General features: G+C 44.5%; 1 protein-coding gene and 1 pseudogene across 1 annotated transcript; one reads left to right on the top strand and one right to left on the bottom strand.

Moving 5' to 3' along the window:
• Nucleotides 1-803: 803 nt before the first annotated feature.
• On the bottom strand, nucleotides 804-14,785 carry LOC141025923 (uncharacterized). Its single transcript, XM_073501858.1, has 4 exons — nucleotides 14,229-14,785; nucleotides 4,513-4,572; nucleotides 4,166-4,439; nucleotides 804-1,574 (listed from the first exon to the last, which is right to left on the bottom strand). The coding sequence occupies exons 1-4, from the start codon at nucleotides 14,783-14,785 to the stop codon at nucleotides 804-806; spliced, it is 1,662 nt and encodes a 553-aa protein (XP_073357959.1).
• A 1,116-nt stretch (nucleotides 14,786-15,901) lies between these two features.
• Nucleotides 15,902-17,698, top strand: LOC109744259 (desmethyl-deoxy-podophyllotoxin synthase-like; annotated as a pseudogene).
• The last annotated feature ends 1,908 nt before the right edge of the window (nucleotides 17,699-19,606 follow it).

The following is a 19,606-nucleotide window of genomic DNA, read 5'->3' as shown; positions in this document are numbered from 1 at the left end:
ACGCATACCAGTGACAGCTCATGTTTTGCTTGCTGACAGATACCACATTGCTTGACAAAGTTTTCCACATCTGTCTTCATTCCCTTCCAACAAAACAGTTGTTTGACTTTGTGGTATGTAGGCAGAATCCCTAAATGACCTCCCACTTTAGTAGAGTGAAACGCCTGGATCAGCTTTGTTTTCAGACCAACATTTGCTCCTACCCAGATCTTATTGTCTTGTTTCAACAGTCCATCCTGTATGGAAACCAGGACAAGATGTGGAGTCCATAGCCAACTTTTGTAACATGGATAAAGCCTCTGGGTCAACAGAGTAAGAATTGAGAATTTCCTCTATCCAAACTGGCTTGCTGGTGGAAACACTTTGTACAGAGAACAAATGTGCTACCCTGGATAAGGCATCTGCAGCAGTGTTTTCCACACCTTTTTATATTGAATAGAAAACTGAAGTCCTACTAACTTTTTCATTGCTTTCCTTTGTAAGTCAGATGTGAGATTCTGATCTCCCAAGTGACATAGGCTTTGGTGGTCTGTTTTGATAATAAATGGTGCTCTGCTCAAATAAGATCTCCATCTGTCAATGGGCAACATAATTGCCAGAATTTCCTTCTCATATATGGATTTCTTCTGATTTTGCACCCCCGGGGCTTTGCTATAGTGTGCAATAGGGTGGCCCTCCTAGGAAAGAACAACTCCCAGCCCAGTGTTGTATGCATCAGTCTCTACAGTGAAAGTCTTGTCAAAGTTGGGCAGAGCTAACACAGGAGTATTAACCATGGTCTGTTTGAGCAGTTGAAAAGCTTGTTATGCTGTATCAGACCATGTAAATGCTTGTTTCTTTAATAGAGCAGTCAAGGGTTTTGCCAATAAGCCATAGTTCCTCACAAATTTTCTGTAATATCCAGTTAGTCCCAGAAAACCCCTCAATTCAGTCACAGATGTGGGGACTGGCCAATTTAGCATAGCTTCAATCTTAGCAGGATCAGTAGACACACCTTTGTCAGAAATTATGTGCCCCAAATACTCCAAGGACTGCTGGGCAAAAGCACATTTACTTTCTTTGACAAACAGCTGATTTTCTTTGAGGATATCAAATACTGACTGAAGATGATCTATATGTTCCTCCAAGGTGCCATTGAACACTAGTATATCATCCATAAACACCAGTACATATTTTCTATTGGCCCCTGCAAAAGCAAAATTCATGACACACTTAAAAGTGCCTGGAGCAGTAGCTAACCCAAAAGGCATTACTCTGAACTGGAACTGCTCATGATGAGTTTTGAATGCTGTTTTAAATTCATCTTCCTCTTTCATTCTTATCTGGTGATAACCAGCTCTTAAATCTAGTTTAGAGAACCACTTTGCTCTTCCTAATTCATCCAAGATCTCATCTATTACTAGCACTGGAAATTTGTTTTTCACAGTAATGGCATTAAGTCTCATGTAATCCACACAAAACCTCCATGTACCATCTTTCTTCTTGACCAGCAACACTGGTGCAGCAAAAGGACTTATACTGGGTGTAATTAAACCAGCATCCAACATCTCCTTGACTTGTTTCTCAATTTCATCCTTTTATAAAGGACAGTATCTGTATGGCCTACAGTTGACAGGAGCAGCATCTGGCAATAAGTTTATTTTGTGGTCAAAAGCTCTGTGTGGTGGTAGGGAGTGTGGTTCTTGGAACACTTGCTTGTTTCTGTCCAACACCTGTTGCACCTCCTGAGGAACTTCTGTGACAGGTGCCATTACTATGCGGTTTAACAGTGCAGTAGCCCACACATTATTGCCTTTCTCCCACTTAAGCAACTGTTCAGCAGATATCTCCTCTATATTCTCATGTTGTACACGCATCACTCCATGTAATCTGACCTCTTTGCCCTGATACTGAAACTGTATCCATTTATCAGCCCAGTGACATGATGGTAGCTGGAACTACGTCGGTATTTCCCTGGAGAGGGAGGGATGATGTAGCACAGCGACGGTAGGTATTTCCCTCAGTTATGAAACCAAGGTATCGAACCAGTAGGAGAACCAAGCAACACAACATAAGCAGCACCTGCACACAAACAACAACACCTCGCAATCCGACGTGTTAAAGGGGTTGTCAATCCCTTCCGGGGTATGGCGCCTCAAGATAGGCAAACATACGTGAGGTAAATTGTACTCCCTCCGTTCCTAAATATAAGTCTTTCTAGAGATTCCAACAAGTGACTACATATGGAGCAAAATGAGTGAATCTACACTCTAAAATATGTCTATATACATCCGTATGTTGTAGTCTATTTGTAATTTCTAAAAAGACTTATATTTAGGAATGGAGAGAGTAGTAGAATGATAGATCAAACGCCAAATAAAATAAATAAAGATAAAACACAACCAGGTATTTTTGTATTTTTTGGTTTAATAGATCTGAATAAAAATGCAAAGGAAAAGTAGATCGCAAGGCAAATATATGAGAAAGAAGACCCGGGGCCGTAGGTTTCACTAGTGGCTTCTCTCGAGAAAAATTGCAACGGTGGGTAAACAAATTACTGTTGGGCAATTGATAGAACTACAAATAATCATGACAATATCCAGGCAATGATCATTACATAGGCATCACGTCCAAGATTAGTAGACCGACTCCTGCCTGCATCTACTACTATTACTCCACACATCGACCGCTATCCAGCATGCATCTAGTGTATGAAGTTCATGGAAAAATGGAGTAATGCAATAAGAACGATGACATGATGTAGAAGAGATTCGTTTATCTATATGGCGGTAGATATAGATCTCGTCTTTTTATCCTTAGTAGCAATGATACATACGTGTCGGTTCCCCTTCTATCACTGGGATCAAGCACCATAAGATCGAACCCACTACCGGGCACCTCTTCCCATTGCAAGATAAATAGATAAAGTTGGCCAAACAAAAACTAAATATCGGAGAAGAAATACGAGGCTATAAGAGATCATGCATATAAGAGATCAAAGAAACTCAAACAACTTCGATGGACGTAAAAAGATATAACTCATCATAAACTCGAAGTTCATCAGATCCCAACAAACACACCGCAAAAGAGTTACATCATATGGATCTCAAAGAGACCATTGTATTGAGAATTCAGCGAGAGAGAGAGAGAGAAAGCCATCTAGCTACTAACTACGGACCCGAAGGTCTACAAAGAACTATTCACACATCATCGGAGAGGCACCAATGGAAGTGGTGAACCCCTCCGTGATGGTGTCTAGATTGGATCTGGTGGTTCTGGACTCTGCGGTGGCTGGATGAATATTTCGTTGACTCCCCTAGGGTTCTGGTATTTTTGGGGTATTTATAGAGCAAAGAGGCAGTCCAGGGGCACCCGAGGTGGGCACAACCCACCAGGGCGCGCCTGGGCCTCCTGGCGCTCCCTGGTGGGTTGTGCCCCCCACGGGGCACCCCCCAGGTGCAACCAGGGCCCATTGCCTTTCTTCTGGCCCATAAAAATGCATCATGGAGTTTCGTGGCATTTGGACTTCGTTTGGTATTGATTTCCTGCGATGTAAAAAACATGGAAAAGCAGCAACTGACACTTGGCACTATGTTAATAGGTTAGTACCAGAAAAGATATAAAATGACTATAAAATGATTATAAAACATCCAAGATTGATAATAAAACAGCACGGAACAATCAAAAGTTATAGATACGTTGGAGACGTATCATGACACTGCATCACACCCCATTGTTCAAGCCAATCCATCCCCAAGATAATGTCATGTCCTCCTAGTGGCAGCACCTGCATAGAATTACTGAAACCATGCCCTTGTATCCACCATGTCAGTTGAGGCACTCTTTCAGTACAAGAGATTAGACTGCCATTTGCTACCTTCACTTGTAAAGGAGTCACCAGGGGCTTAGCAGTTACAGAGATCTTATCCAGGAAAGCTTTGTCCACAAAAGTGTGTGTGCTGCCCGAGTCCACCAATATCAACACCACTTTGTTCTGTACTAGAGCTCTCAATTGAATTGTCTTGGGATTGGGTGCACCAGACAAGGCATTTACTGAGATAGTAGCACATTCCTCCTATCCTCCTGCAACTAATGCATCCAGCACTGCATCTGAAATGATTTCCTGCGTAGCTAGCACCTCAGATGCTTTTAACTGTGCCCCACCTGCCACAGGCTAATTACATACATGACCATGCACAAATTTTTCTCCACACTTATAACAAATCCCATTTGCTCGATGATATTCCTTCAGCTGCTTGTCCTTCCATAAGTCACCAGCTGCTAAACCAGAACGAGTGTCTGTCTTGTTATAGGTAGCTTTCTGGAAACTGGGTTTGTGTGTTTTCTGTTGAAGCAGTAATCCTTCCTGAACTGATGCATACAAAGCTGCCAATTGAACAGTGCCCGGTATCTGAAACTCCACTGCTGACCTGAGCTCCTCTTTGAGGCCCAGCACAAACCTAGTAACCAGAAAAAGTGTCACTGATTATGGGCTCATACAGCTTAACAGTGTAAACCAGCTGCAGAAACTACTGTTTATATTCTTCGACAGTGTCCACTTGTTTCAACAGCATCAGCTCCTTCATCTTCTTCCTGTACACATCAACATCAAATTCAAGCAGTATCGCCTGACAAAACTGCTCCCACATGTGAAATTCCCCAGACTGTTTGAACGCCTGATACTGATACGTCTTCGTTGTAACTACTTTTCCAAACACTTTTGCCCTTGTTTTGGACTCTAACTTGCATGATTTGAATGGAACTAACCCGGACTGACGCTGTTTTCAGTAGAATTGCCATGGTGTTATTTTTGTGCAGAAGCAAAAGTTCTCAGAATGACCTGAAACTCCACGGAGAATTATTTTGGAATATATAAAAATTATTCGCGAAAGAATCAAGGCCAGGGGGTCCACACCCTGTCCACGGGGGTGGGAGGCGCGCCTGCCCCCCTGGGCGCGCCCCCTGCCTCGTGGGCCCCCTGGTGCTCCACCGACCTCAACTCCACTCCATATATTCAAGTTCAGGGAGAAAAAATAAGAGAGAAGGATTCATCGCGTTTTACGATACGGAGCCACCGCCAAGCCCTAAACTCTCTCGGGAGGGCTGATCTGGAGTCCATTCGGGGCTCCGGAGAGGGGAATCCATCGCCATCGTCATCATCAACCATCCTCCATCACCAATTTCATGATGCTCACCGCCGTGTGTGAGTAATTCCATCGTAGGCTTGCTGGACGGTGATGGGTTGGATGAGATTTATCATGCAATCGAGTTAGTTTTGTTAGGGTTTGGTCCCTAGTATCCACTATGTTCTGAGATTGATGTTGCTATGACTTTGCTATGCTTAATGCTTGTCACTAGGGCCGGAGTGCCATGAATTCAGATCTGAACCTATTATGTTTTCATGAATATATGTGAGTTCTTGATCCTGTCTTGCAAGTCTATAGTCACCTACTATGTGTTATGATCCGGCAACCCCGAAGTGACAATAATCGGAACCACTCCCGGTGATGACCGTAGTTTGAGGAGTTCATGTATTCACTATGTGTTAATGCTTTGGTCCGGTACTCTATTAAAAGGAGGCCTTAATATCCCTTAGTTTCCAATAGGACCCCGCTACCACGGGAGGGTAGGACAAAAGATGTCATGCAAGTTCTTTTCCATAAGCACGTATGACTATATTCGGAATACATGCCTACATTACATTGATGAACTAGAGCTAGTTCTGTGTCACCCTATGTTATAACTGTTGCATGAATGATCGCATCCGGCATAATTATCCATCACCGATCCAATGCCTACGAGATTTTCACATATTGATCTTTGCTTAGTTACTTTACCATTGCCACTGTTACAATCACTACAATATTGCTATCGTTACTTTTGCCATTGTTACCGTTACTTCCATACTACTTTGCTACTAAATACTTTGCTGTAGATATTAAGTTATCCAGGTGTGGTTGAATTGACAACTCAGCTGCTAATACTTGAGAATATTCTTTGGCTCCCCTTGTGTCTAATCAATAAATTTGGGTTGAATACTCTACCCTCGAAAACTGTTGCGATCCCCTATACTTGTGGGTTATCAAGACTATTTTCTGGCGTCGTTGCCGGGGAGCATAGCTCTATTCTTTGAGTCACTTGGGATTTATATCTGCTGGTCACTATGAGGAACTTGAAAGACGAGAAAACCAAAATTTATCCCTCAACTACGAGGGGAGGTAAGGAACTGCCATCTAGCTCTGCACTTGATTCTCCTTCTGTTTTGAGTAAACTTGCGACACCTAAGCCTGCTTCTGCTATTAATTCTGATATGTCGCATGTTATTGATGATGCCACTTCTGCTTTGCATGATACTTATGATGAAACTACTTCTATGCTTGATAATACTGTGCCACTAGGTGAATTTCTGGATGAACAACTTGCTAGGGCTTGAGAGAATGAAATTATTGAAACTGATAATATTGATGAAAGTGATGATGAAGATTCTCCCCCTAGATATGAATTGCCTGTTGTGCCTGAGGATTATGTTATGGATGAAGGAACTGCTAGAGATTTTCTTGCTTGCAATGATAGGAGTGATCTTAAGAAATTATTAGCTAAGTTGAAAGAAAAATCTCTGAATGCTAGAATGAGATATGACCCTGCTTTTGCTACTTCACCTATCTTTATTACTGATAAGGATTATGATTTCTCTGTCGACCCTGAGATAATTAATTTGGTTGAATCTCATCCTTTCTATGGCTATGAATCTGAAACTGTTGTGGCACATCTTACTAAATTAAATGATATAGCCACCTTGTTCACTAATGATGAGAAAACTCGCTACTACTATATCCTTAAATTATTTCCGTTCTCATTAAAGGGTGATGCTAAGACATGGTTTAATTCTCTTGATCCTGGTTGTGTGCGTAGTCCCCAGGATATGATTTATTACTTCTCTGCTAAATATTTCCCCGCTCATAAGAAACAAGCTGCTTTAAGGGAAATATATAATTTTGTGCAAATTGAAGAAGAGAGTCTCCCACAAGCTTGGGGGAGGCTTCTCCAATTACTTAATGCTTTGCCTGATCATCCTCTCAAGAAAAATGAAATACTTGATATCTTTTATAATGGACTAACCGATGCTTCGAGAGACCGCCTGGATAGTTGTGCTGGTTGTGTTTTTAGGGAAAGAACTGTCAATCAAGCTGAGTTACTATTGAATAATATGTTGACAAATGAAAATAATTGGACACTCCCTGAACCAACTCCTAAGCCAACTCCGAAGAAAAGGGGTATTCTATTTCTCAGTCCTGAAGATATGCAAGAGGCAAAGAAATCCATGAAGGAAAAAGGTATGAAAGCTGAAGATGTTAAGAATTTACGTCCTGTTGAAGAAATACATGGTCTTAATTCATCACCTATTGAGGAAACACATGGTCTTGATAACCCGACACAGGTAGTAAAGGTAAATTCTCTCTATAGATATGATAAAGCTGAAATCCCGCCTACTAAGTTTGCTAGCCAATACTTGGATGAGTTTGATAACTTTATGGTTAAGCAAGAAGATTTCAATGCTTATTTGGGTAGACAATTAAAACGCAATGCTTATATGATTGAACACTTGAGTGATTATATGTCTAGAGTTAAAGGTGAGCTTAAACTTATTAGTAAACATGCTTCTATGGGTTACCACTCAAGTAGAACAAGTACTTAAAGCTCAGAATGATTTGCTCAATGAATTAAATAGTAAGAATAATGACTTTGCTGTTAGAGTTGCAACTAGAGGAGGTAAAATAACTCAGGAACCTTTGTATCCTGAGGGCCACCCTAAGAGAATTGAGCAGGATTCTCAGAGAAACAATTTAGATGCACCTAGTCCTTCTAAGAGGAAGAAAAATGAAAAATTATAGAACTTTGCATGCTTCTGGTGAACCTGTTCCTGACACACATGAGAATCCCAATGATATATCTATTTCTGATATTGAAACACAATCTGGCAATGAACATGAGCCTACTGATAATGTTAATGATGATGTTCATGTTGATGCTCAACCTAGCAATGACAATGATGTAGAAATTGAACCTGATGTTGATCTTGATAACCCACAATCAAAGAATCAATGTTATGATAAGAGAGACTTTGTTGCTAGGAAGCACGGTAAAGAAAGAGAACCATGGGTTCAGAAACCCATGCCTTTTCCTCCTAACCCATCCAATAAAAAGTATGATGAGGATTTTGAGCGCTTTGGTGAAATGATTAGACCTATCTTTTTGCGTATGCGGTTAACTGATATGCTTAAAATGAATCCTTATGCTAAGTACACGAAAGAAATTGTTACTAATAAAAGAAAGATACCGGAAGCTGAAACTTCCACCATGCTTGCTAATTATACTTTTAAAGGTGGAATACCTAAGAAACTAGGAGATCCATGAGTACCAACTATACCATGCTCCATTAAAAGAAACTATGTTAAACTGCTTTATGTGATCTTGGAGCCGGTGTTAGTGTTGTGCCTCTCTCTTTATTTCATAGACTTGATTTGAATAAGTTGACACCTACTGAGATATCTTTGCAAATGGCTGATAAATCAACTGCTATACCTGTCGGTATTTGTGAGGATGTGCATGTTGTTGTTGCAAGTGTTACTATTTTAACGGACTTTGTTATTCTTGATATTCCTGAGGACGATAGTATGTCTATTATTCTTGGAAGACCCTTTTTGAATACCGCAGGGGCTGTTATTGATTGCAACAAAGGCAATGTCACTTTTCATGTTAATGGTAATGAGCATACGGTACACTTTCCGAGGAAACAACCTCAAGTTCACAGTATCAACTCTATTGGAAAAATTCCATCGACTATTATTGGAGGTTTTGAATTTCCTCTTCCGACTGTCAAAAGGAAATATGATATTCTTATTATTGGGGACGTGCATATCCCCGTTGAGGTAACCTAGTGCTATTCGAAAATTCTCCGGTTTCATGCGATTCGGAATGAGTTTGTTAACAAGACTTGACCAACCTTGTTAGTGGATTCATTTTGATGAGCATGAGATGGATGAAGTTAGAAAGCACAACTCTCTGTACCCTCATTTTACTTTCTGTTATTTAGATTAAATAAAGCAAAATTAGTATTTTTGTCTGTTTTCTGAGTTATCCGTGCAATAAAAAAATACCTCGAAAATAAAAGTTCTCCAAATGCCCTGAAATTGAAATATGATTTTTTCTGGAATATTTATGAATATCTAGCACTGAGAACACATCAGGGGGAGCAAGCACCTGACCACAAGGGTCCAGGGCGCGCCCACCCCCTGGGCGCGCCCCTGCCTCGTGGGCCCCTGGTGGCCCCCCTCCACTTATTCCAGCACCCACACACTTCTTCTTCCTCCCAAAAAAATCACCAGCCAGCTCAAGCATGAGTTCTAGCTCATGTTGCTGCCATTTTTGATCTCCTTGCTCAAAGCTCCACTCACAAAACTGCTTTGGGGGATTGTTCTTTGGTATGTGACTCCTCCAATGGTCCAATTAGTTTTTTGTTCTAGTGCTTTATTTATTGCAAATTTTTGCTGCTTAGGTGACATTGTTCTTGAGCTTGCAAGTCAAATTTATTTGGTCCCAAGTAGTTCTAATGCATGATATAGTCTCTAGGCACTTGTGGGAGCAGTTGCTATTAATTTTGTTGAGTTTGGTTCACTTTATTTGAACTTACTAAAAATTTCAGAAATTTTCAGAAAATAATGAAGAGATTTTTTAGGGGCTCTTCGAGCTGAAGCTTGAAGGATAAGCAAAGTGAAGAAGATAAGAGGCCCAAATATAATCTCCCTCGCACCGCGGAGGTCCGGCCGTGTGAATGTCCTTGTGATGATTTCTTGAGAGCAGACGGGATTCATGATGATTTGTATGATTTGGCTGAGAGTGCAGGCCTCACCGACTTCCTCCGCGACCAGCGTGAACAGTATCTCCTACTCACTAATATCTTTGTGCAAAATTTTCATTTCCATGCTAAGAGGTCACCACCTTCGGTGGATTTCTATTTATATGATTTGTATAAGGAGATGTCCCTCTTTGATTTTTGTGCAGTTTGCAAGTTGCCCTTTACGGGCAGCGTAGAGGAACATCGTAACGATGTGGAAGGGTTTATTGATACAATTAATGTAGGGGAAACAAGGAAGGTTTCCGATGCAAGAATTACTAGCATACACTTTCCTGTTCTACGTTACTTTGTAATATTTGCTAGTAGATGTTTAATTGGTCGCAGAAACTGTGGCAACCTTAGTGCCCCTGATATTGTTATTTTGTGCCATGCCTTGTTCCGTGATAACACATTTAGTATGGGCACTATTGTTGCAAAGCGGTTAAATCTGAACCGTACGAAGGGCCCCATCTTGGGAGGTATCTTCGCCTTGCGCCTCACTGCACACTTTAACATACCTATTACGCATTATGAGAAAGAAGAAAAGTTGTTGCCTCCTGTTTTTCTAGACTATAAGAGTATGGTAGCACATGATTTTATTGTTAAGAATAAGAAAAAGGAGCTTAACTATAGACTGATATTTGATAAAAATTATTTTGAGACTATTACTTTGCCTGCTCCTTCTTTGTTTAACTTATCTTCAGGCAAGTACCTTGTTCTGCCGGAGGCCATCCATGCCCACCGGAACCAAGCACCAGCTCCAGAACCAGAGCCGGAACCACTACTTGATCCACACCGTCAGTCTGTTTATCAGTGGGATCCGGAGGAGATCGCCAACCAGTGGCATCCCGAGGCTGCATCTCAGTACGACCCCAGTTACAACTTTGGATATCCCCCAGGCCAGCTGTGGCCATAGACCAACTTAGGCAAAAAGCCTAAGCTTGTGGGAGTACGTATTTCTCACCGACATTACATTCATGTTCACACACTCACTCTAGTTGTCGGTGCTCATACTTTTTCATTGTACTATTCATGCTAGTTTATTTTCTTTTTATGCTTTCTTCTTGTGTGTTTGAAAAACCTTAAGAAAAACAAAAAAAATAGTTGTAGCTTTTAGCTAGTTTACTTTCCATGCCTGTAGTAGTAATAATTAAAAGAAAACCCAAAAGATTTCTCGTTCTTCTTTTGCTTGTTGGGATCTTTCCCGTGTAAATAGTTTTATTTCCTTTCTTTTCTTTGGGGGTCGATAGGAGAAGACCATGATGAAAATATAAAGTGGCTCTTATATGCATTATTGTTGATTTAACCAAGATCCCATATTGCCTTGTCTTTTCCTGTTTATTGAATGCTCGCAGATTCCAGCTTAGTCCAATGCACGTGCACTATTATTCTTATCCACACCGTTCGGTCGTGCAAGTGAAAGGCAATAATGATGATATATGATGGCCTGATTGAGATGAGATAAGCTGGTATGAACTCGACCTCTCTTGTTTTTATAAATATGATTAGTTCATCGTTCCTGATTCAGCCTATTATGAATAAACATGTTTGCAGTGACAATTAGAGATTATAGTTGCTTATGCCATGCTTAATTATCTAGGAGTTTATAATGGTTTACCTTGCGTGCCAACATGATATTAAAATGGTTGTGATGTGGTATGATAGGGTGGTATCCTCCTTTGAATGATTCAAGTGGCTTGACTTGGCACATGTTCACGCATGTAGTTGAAACAAAATCAACATAGCCTTTATGATATTTATGTTCATGGTGAATTATATCCTACTCATGCTTGCATTCAGTGTTGATTAATTTTAATGCATGTTCATGACTGTTGTCGCTCTCTAGCTGGTCGCTTCCCCATCTTTTGCTAGCCTTCACTTGTACTAAGCGGCAATATCGCTTGTGCATCCACTTTCATAAACCCCAAAGTTATTCCATCTGAGTCCACCATACCTTCCTATATGCGGTATCTACCTGCCGTTCCAAGTAAATTTGTATGTGCCAAACTCTAAACCTTCAAATGAAATTCTGTTTTGTATGCTCGAATAGCTCATGTATCAACTAGGGATGTCTGTATCTTCCATGTTAGGCGGGTTATTCTCAAGAGGAGTGGACTCCGCTCCTCACTCACGAGAAAATGGCTGGTCATCGGGATGCCCAGTCCCATGCTCTAAGCAAATCAAATCAAAATAATTGCAAACAAAACTCCCCCAGGGTTGTTGCTAGTTGGAGGCACTCGTTGTTTCAAGCAAGCCATGGATTGATGCTTGTTGGTGGTGGGGGAGTATAAACTTTACCATTCTGCTTGGGAACCGCCTATAATGTGTGTAGCATGGAAGATATCGAGACCTCTCGGTTGTTATGTTGACAATGAAAGTGTACCACTCAAAATATTATTTATCTCTATTTCAAAAACCAAGCTCTGGCACCTCTACAAATCCATGCTTCCCTCTGCGAAGGGCCTATCTATTTACTTTTATGTTGAGTCATCATCTTCTTATTAAAAGCACCAGTTGGAGAGCACCGCTGTCATTTGCATCGATTACTATTAATTTATATTGAGCATGACCATGACTGGATCTCTTTTACCATGAATTACAATGTCTAGTCAGTCCTTGATCTATAAAGGTGCTCTACATTTATGTTCTGCGGTCTCAGAAAGGGCTAGCGAGATACCATCTTGTTATATCATATTATTATTGTTTTGAGAAAGTGTTGTCATCCGAGATTTATTATTATTGCTCGCTAGTTGATTATGCCATTGATATGAGTAAACATGAGACCTAAGTGTTATTGTGCATATGGTTAGTTCATAATCTTTGCTAAAAACTTGAATGCTGGCTTTACATATTTACAACAACAAGAGCAAACAGAGTTTGTAAAAGTTTTCTTTATCACTTTCAGTTTGTCAACTGAATTGCTTGAGGAAAAGCAAAGGTTTAAGCTTGGGGGAGTTGATACGTCTTCATCGTATCTATTTTTCCAAACACTTTTGCCCTTGTTTTGGACTCTAACTTGCATGATTTGAATGGAACTAACCCGGACTGACGCTGTTTTCAGCAGAATTGCCATGGTGTTATTTTTGTGCAGAAACAAAAGTTCTCGGAATGACCTGAAAATCAACGGAGAATTATTTTGGAATATATAAAAAATACTGGCGAAAGAATCAAGGCCAGGGGGCCCACACCCTGTCCACGAGGGTGGGAGGCGCGCCTGCCCCCTGGGCGCCCCCTGCCTCGTGGGCCCCCTGGTGCTCCACCGACCTCAACTCCAATTCCATATATTCACGTTCGGGGAGAAAAAAATAAGAGAGAAGGATTCATCGCGTTTTATGATACGGAGCCGCTGCGAAGCCCTAAACTCTCTCGGGAGGGCTGATCTGGAGTCCGTTCGGGGCTCCGGAGAGGGGAATCCATCGCCATCATCATCATCAACCATCCTCCATCACCAATTTCATGATGCTCACCGCCATGTGTGAGTAATTCCATCGTAGGCTTGCTGGACGGTGATGGGTTGGATGAGATTTATCATGTAATCGAGTTAGTTTTGTTAGGGTTTGATCCCTAGTATCCACTATGTTCTGAGATTGATGTTGCTATGATTTTGCTATGCTTAATGCTTGTCACTAGGGCCGGAGTGCCATGAATTCAGATCTGAACCTATTATGTTTTCATGAATATATGTGAGTTCTTGATCCTGTCTTGCAAGTCTATAGTCACCTACTATGTGTTATGATCCGACAACCCCGAAGTGACAATAATCGGGACCACTCCCGGTGATGACCGTAGTTTGAGGAGTTCATGTATTCACTATGTGTTAATGCTTTGGTCCGGTACTCTATTAAAAGGAGGCCTTAATATCCCTTAGTTTCCAATAGGACCCCGCTGCCACGGGAGGGTAGGACAAAAGATGTCATGCAAGTTCTTTTCCATAAGCACGTATGACTATATTCGGAATACATGCCTACATTACATTGATGAACTGGAGCTAGTTATGTGTCACCCTATATTATAACTGTTGCATGAATGATCGCATCCGGCATAATTATCCATCACCGATCGAATGCCTACGAGCCTTTCACATATTGATCTTTGCTTAGTTACTTTACCATTGCCACTGTTACAATCACTACAATCGTTACTTTTGCCACTGTTATCGTTACTTCCATACTACTTTGCTACTAAATACTTTGCTGCACATATTAAGTTATCCAGGTGTGGTTGAATTGACAACTCAGCTGCTAATACTTGAGAATATTCTTTGGCTCCCGATGTGTCAAATCAATAAATTTGGGTTGAATACTCTACCCTCGAAAACTGTTGTGATCCCCTATACTTGTGGGTTATCAGATACCAAACGGCTGCATTATCTGACAGATACAGAGATACATATGTGACCTTAAAACTATCAGGAATATGATAGAGCCTGAAAAATGCCTCACACTTGTCCAACCATATCCGCACATCTATGCCATCAAACCTAGGGAAATCCATTTTCGGCATCCACTGCCCCTTGCACATGCTCTCATCTACCACATGAAGTATAGGAGGTTGCTGAACATCCTGAATCTCGGGTACCTGAATCGAACGCGATGGTGGTCGCCCTACAGATCGTGGTGCCGCACCGACGATGCCATCTGAGACCTCTGAAGCAGTCGGCGACGAAGCCTCTGGTACTCCTTGCTGCTTGTTCATCTGTGCCGCACGAGCTTGACTCTGTCGCACCTGTCCCAGCGTGTTGTAGGAGAGATCCACCTTGACTTGTACCCGATCGAGACGCGCGCCCTGCTCGGTTAGCTTGGCGTCGAGGGCCTCGAGCTGCGCGCTGAGTCCATCGACGGCGAGCCATTTGCTCTGCGCGGCGCAGATCTCCGCGAACTCCTTCAGCATCCTTTCCTGGAACGCCTCCATCTCGTCCGCGAGGAAGCGCGACTGCGGATTCGGCTTGAATGTCGTCGTGGTCGCCGGTTTCCCCGAATCAACCCACCTCAGATCAGGAATTACGCAGATCGAACCCTAGGTTTGCTGGGTACGAATCGGGAAAAAAATTCCAGTGAAACGCAGCGGCAATGAGCGATGGCTCTGATACCAACTGTCATGCCCTAGGGACGGACGGGATTCGATGGCAGCGAGCCGGAGTAGTAGGTAGGGGACGGGGATCGAAGCTGAGGAAGAAAGAGGGAGAGAAACAACACAAGAGGAGATAAGAGAAAGCGAGAGGCTAGAATGATTTCAATTTCAAACTTCATACCGTACAGCACGCTACTGGCTCACTTATATATCGCGGCTTACAACCCAACACTCGGCCCAGCGGCCCATACATCACACGACCCAAAAGCTCTTTGGCCATCTTTTAAACTCCTCGCGCCTTTGCCCCTGCGATCGCCTCTGTACTTGACTCCTTGTCACTTACAGGAAAAAGTCGCGGCAAGGTGGGTTCTAGTTAGCGGGTTTATGGGGTTTGTTTGCGTCCGGTTCGGTGTGCCCATCAGGTTTTCTGTTGTCTATCCGGATTTGATTGAAACTAAATCTAATTTCAGTCACTTTTTCTTTGTGTTTTTTCTGATCGTTGATTTTCCATCCAGCGGCTCAGAACCAAAGTGACTGAAACAGACAAGAATTTCAGGTACCTGATGCATAGGTGTCCCATCTCTCCTATACCTTGTTCGTCCATATATGAACATGCACCCGTCCCTGCTTGCCTACGCTTCCATTCCACGCATCCCATCTGCACTAGAAACTTTACAGCTAGTGCACAACTTCACACCATCAAGAAGCACGTAACGTGGCCATGTACATACGTGAAAACTAACGTTACTACTCCAGAGTCCAGACATAATCTGCCTCGCCCTGCATGAGCTCGGTTTGGAACGACCTTCACCGGCGCCAAGCTGCCAACTAACAGCCTTTGGCACTAGTGGAGTGGAGCTTGGTTGGAACCAGCTGCTTCCAACCTTGATGGTTGTTTCGTGCACCGCTCCTACGGGAAATGGCTATATAATGAGCAGATCAAATCGCTGGCTAGCTCCATCACCTTAACGCACCAACCATGGCCATGCAGCAACTCGTGTGCTGGCTCTGCGCCTTCCTGGCCCTCCTCCTCCTCAAGCTTATTAAGAAGCGTGGCGCCAGGACGACGGCGCCGGCGCTGAAGCTGCCGCCAAGCCCGTCGTCGCTGCCGTTCATCCACAACCTGCACCACCTCCTCCGCAGCCCGATCGCGCACCGCGCCGTGGCCGACATCGCGCGCGAGCTGGACGCGCCGCTCATGTACCTCCAGCTCGGGGAGCTCCCGGCCGTGTTCGTCTCGTCCGCGGACGCCGCGCGCGAGATGATGAAGGTGCACGACATGAAGTTCGCCTGGCGGCCGTATCCACCCACCATACAGAAGCTGCGCCCCATGGGGAAGGGGATCTTCTTCGCGCCGTACGGCGCTCTGTGGCGGCAGCTCCGCAAGATCTCCATCGTGAAGCTGCTCAGCGTCCGGCGCGTCCACTCGTTCCACCGCGTGCGGGAGGAGGAGGCCGGCCGCCTCGTAGCCGCCATCGCCGCCACGCCGCCGGGAGAAACCGTCAACCTCTGCGAGCAGATCTTTTGGGTCATCGCGGACTCGACGATGCGCACCATGATCGGCGAGAGGTTCGAGAGGAGGGACGAGTTCCTGGTGGTGTTGGCGGACATCGTCAAGATCGCATCGGGTTTCACCATGGCCGAATGGTTCCCGTCATCGTGGCTCGTGCGCGCCTTCGGTGGCACGAGGCGGCGCGGCCACAGGGGCTACCTCACGACCTACAAGCTGGTGGAGAACGCCTACCGGCAGCGACAGAAGCGAAAGGAGGCCATGGCTGCACCGTCGACCAGGAACGCCGTGACGGGAGAGGAGGAGGACCTGATGGACGAGCTCATGAGGATACACGAGGAAGGTGACCTCGAGGTGCCTCTCACCATTGGCAACATCAAGGCTGTCACGATAGTAAGTGTTTTTACTCGTGCTTAATGCACTATTTATTCACTCTGTTGACGAACTAATTAACAGACTAACTGCGCACTTTACAGGATCTCTTTGGCGCCGGGACGGAGACGTCATCAGATGCACTCCAATGGGCGATGTCAGAGCTGATGAGGAACCCGAGAGTGATGCAGAAAGCACAGGCCGAGCTGCGCGACAAACTCCGCGGGAAGCCTACCGTGACCGAGGCCGACCTGGCCGACATGACTTACCTGAAGCTCGTCGTCAAGGAGACCCTGAGGCTGCACCCGGCGCTGCCATTGCTCGTCCCAAGGGAGTGCAACGAGAGTGCAAGATCATGGGGTACGACGTGCCCAAAGGCTTCGTCGTGTTCGTGAATGCATGGGCGATCGGCAGGGACCCCAAGTTCTGGGACGACCCGGAGGAGTTCAAACCGGAGCGGTTCGAGAACTCCACCGTCGACCTCAAGGGGACGGACTTCGAGTTCATACCGTTTGGGGCTGGCCGCAGGCTCTGCCCTGGCCTGGCGTTCGGACTGGCCAGCATTGAGATCGTGCTCGCCGTGCTGCTCTACCACTTCGACTGGGAGCTCCCGGACGGGGTGGCCCCGAGCGAGCTGGACATGACTGAGGAGATGGGCATCACCATCCGAAGGAAGAATGACCTTTACCTGCGTCCAACTGTTCGTATAAAGGTGTAGGTTCTTTTTTCGAAAAGGAGGGTTTACTCCGATCTCGGCCTCTTGCATAATAAACATGTGCTGCATAGTTGCCTTGCATCGTCAATGGTGACGGGTTTGCCCGATGTACTACCTGTTTATCATGACTTGAATAAAATAAGCATGAGGTTTGTTCCGTGGGACCGGCTATATATGCTGCCTAAAAATAATTTCATTGTAAATCAATTTTGTCTCTCCGGTGAAATTTGATTATTTTTGTCTAAGTTGATTATGTCCCGGTCATTGGATTGAAAATTCATGGTTTGGCACCTCTTTTCCTTCTCGAACGGGTAAATTGCATAAAACCACCATTTTAATAGCTAGGTTTGCGAAAAACACTAGTATACAGTTTCTCTACAGAAAACACCACATCTTGCGTAATGTTTTGCAAAAACCACTGATCGGTGGATTTGGCTTGTTTAAGTGTGTTATGACAGATGGGGTCTGTTTTCTGCAAACACCACATCCGTTGCTGCACGTGGCCCGTCCCTCTCCCCCAACCCCCCCCCCCCCCCCCTCCCCGCGCCGCCTGGCCGAGGAGCGGTCTTCCACCATGCGCCGGTGGGTCTTGGTCTTGATGGAGCCGGCGTCCCCCGCCCCTTCCTCCCCGGGCCGCCGGCGTCGTGCCCCCAACCGGATCCTGCCACATCGGCCTCCACTATCCCCGTCCTGCACCGGATCCGACGGGAATGCCTCGACCAACTCGGTGTGGTGAGCGCGTGGGGCTATAGCAGGAGGACGACGACCGATGCAGCAAGGGCGGCCTACCGTTCCTCGATGCTCCGGCGACCGCGATGATGGCCAACACGTCAGGTAGCGCGACGGGAGCGGCGTCCTCGAGCCACCGCCAAAACGCCTCCATGGCCGGGACGAGCTCGTGGGCCTTGCTCGCGGCCGTGGCCACAAAGCGCTGGACGAGTGGCCAAAAGTCGGCGACGGCGTTCTGCACCCACCGCCGACGAGAAGTCGGACAATGTGCCGCCGATCTGCTACAGAATGAGAAGCGGGGGCTAATTGTGTTTTTCATTTTTGATTTAGGGGTGTCTATGTAAAATTCTGGGGTCTAGTTTGTAATTGTAGCTTAAAACCCACCTGGCACAAAACGTTACACCACGTAGGCAAAAACAAGCCCCACCTATCATAAACTCACTTAACAGAGCCAAATCCGCCGATCAGTGGTTTTGGCAAAACCATTACGCAAGATGTGGTGTTTTCTGCAGAGAAACAGTATCCTAATGTTTTTCGCAAACCTAGCCCTCAAAGTGGTGGCTTTATGCAATTTACTCCTTCTCCAACCTAACCCCTTCTTTTTCCTCCTCCGGCTGCATCGGAGCGCCGAGATGCGCCAACCGATGGTAGTCCCTTGCTTTCATCTCTCTCGCAACTAGCGAAATCAATCCTTGTCCTAAGACATGAACACACTAGAATTGGAAGACTCGTAGCCCTAGCCGCACAAGCAGTGCCGGCCTGTCAGGCTGCATAACGGACACGACCGAGGAGCTTAGTTTCAGTATGTGGCGGGGAAGATTCCTCCCCTGCCTCCTCTAGTTTCATGGTGCGGGAGTTGGTTCTCATCCATGGCTAACAGCAGGGAGGGTTGCAATGATGGGTTGAGTGAAGGAAATATGCCCTAGAGGCAATAATAAAGTTGTTATTTATATTTCCTTATATCATGATAAATTTTTATTATTCATGCTATAATTGTATTAACCGGAAACTTAGTACATGTGTGAATACATAGACAAACAGAGTGTCACTAGTATGCCTCTACTTGACTAGCTCGTTGAATCAAAGATGGCTATGTTTCCTAGCCATAGACATGAGTTGTCATTTGATTAACGGGATCACATCATTAGAGAATGATGTGATTGACTTGAACCATTCCATTAGCTTAGCACTTGATCGTTTAGTATATTGCTATTGCTTTCTTCATGACTTATACATGTTCCTATGACTATGAGATTATGCAACTCCCGAATACCGGAGGAACACTTTGTGTGCTACCAAACGTCACAACGTAACTGGGTGATTATAAAGGTGCTCT

The sequence above is a fragment of the Aegilops tauschii genome, chromosome 6 (genome assembly GCF_002575655.3).
Source record: "Aegilops tauschii subsp. strangulata cultivar AL8/78 chromosome 6, Aet v6.0, whole genome shotgun sequence".
Classification (NCBI taxonomy): Eukaryota; Viridiplantae; Streptophyta; class Magnoliopsida; order Poales; family Poaceae; genus Aegilops; species Aegilops tauschii.
Note: the sequence above shows the minus strand (reverse complement) of the source record. Positions and strands in the feature narration are given on the sequence as shown.

What these genes read in the sequence shown, in the direction of transcription:
- LOC141025923 (XM_073501858.1), bottom strand. Translation starts at nt 14,785, where the DNA reads ATGGAGGCGTTCCAGGAAAGGATGCTGAAGGAGTTCGCGGAGATCTGC. An exon ending in ACTGTCGAAGAATATAAACA is followed by an intron (nt 4,440 to 4,512) that starts GTAGTTTCTGCA and finishes TCTGGTTACTAG; the next exon opens with GTTTGTGCTGGGCCTCAAAG. An exon ending in AAAAATTTGTGCATGGTCAT is followed by an intron (nt 1,575 to 4,165) that starts GTATGTAATTAG and finishes CCTTTATAAAAG; the next exon opens with GATGAAATTGAGAAACAAGT.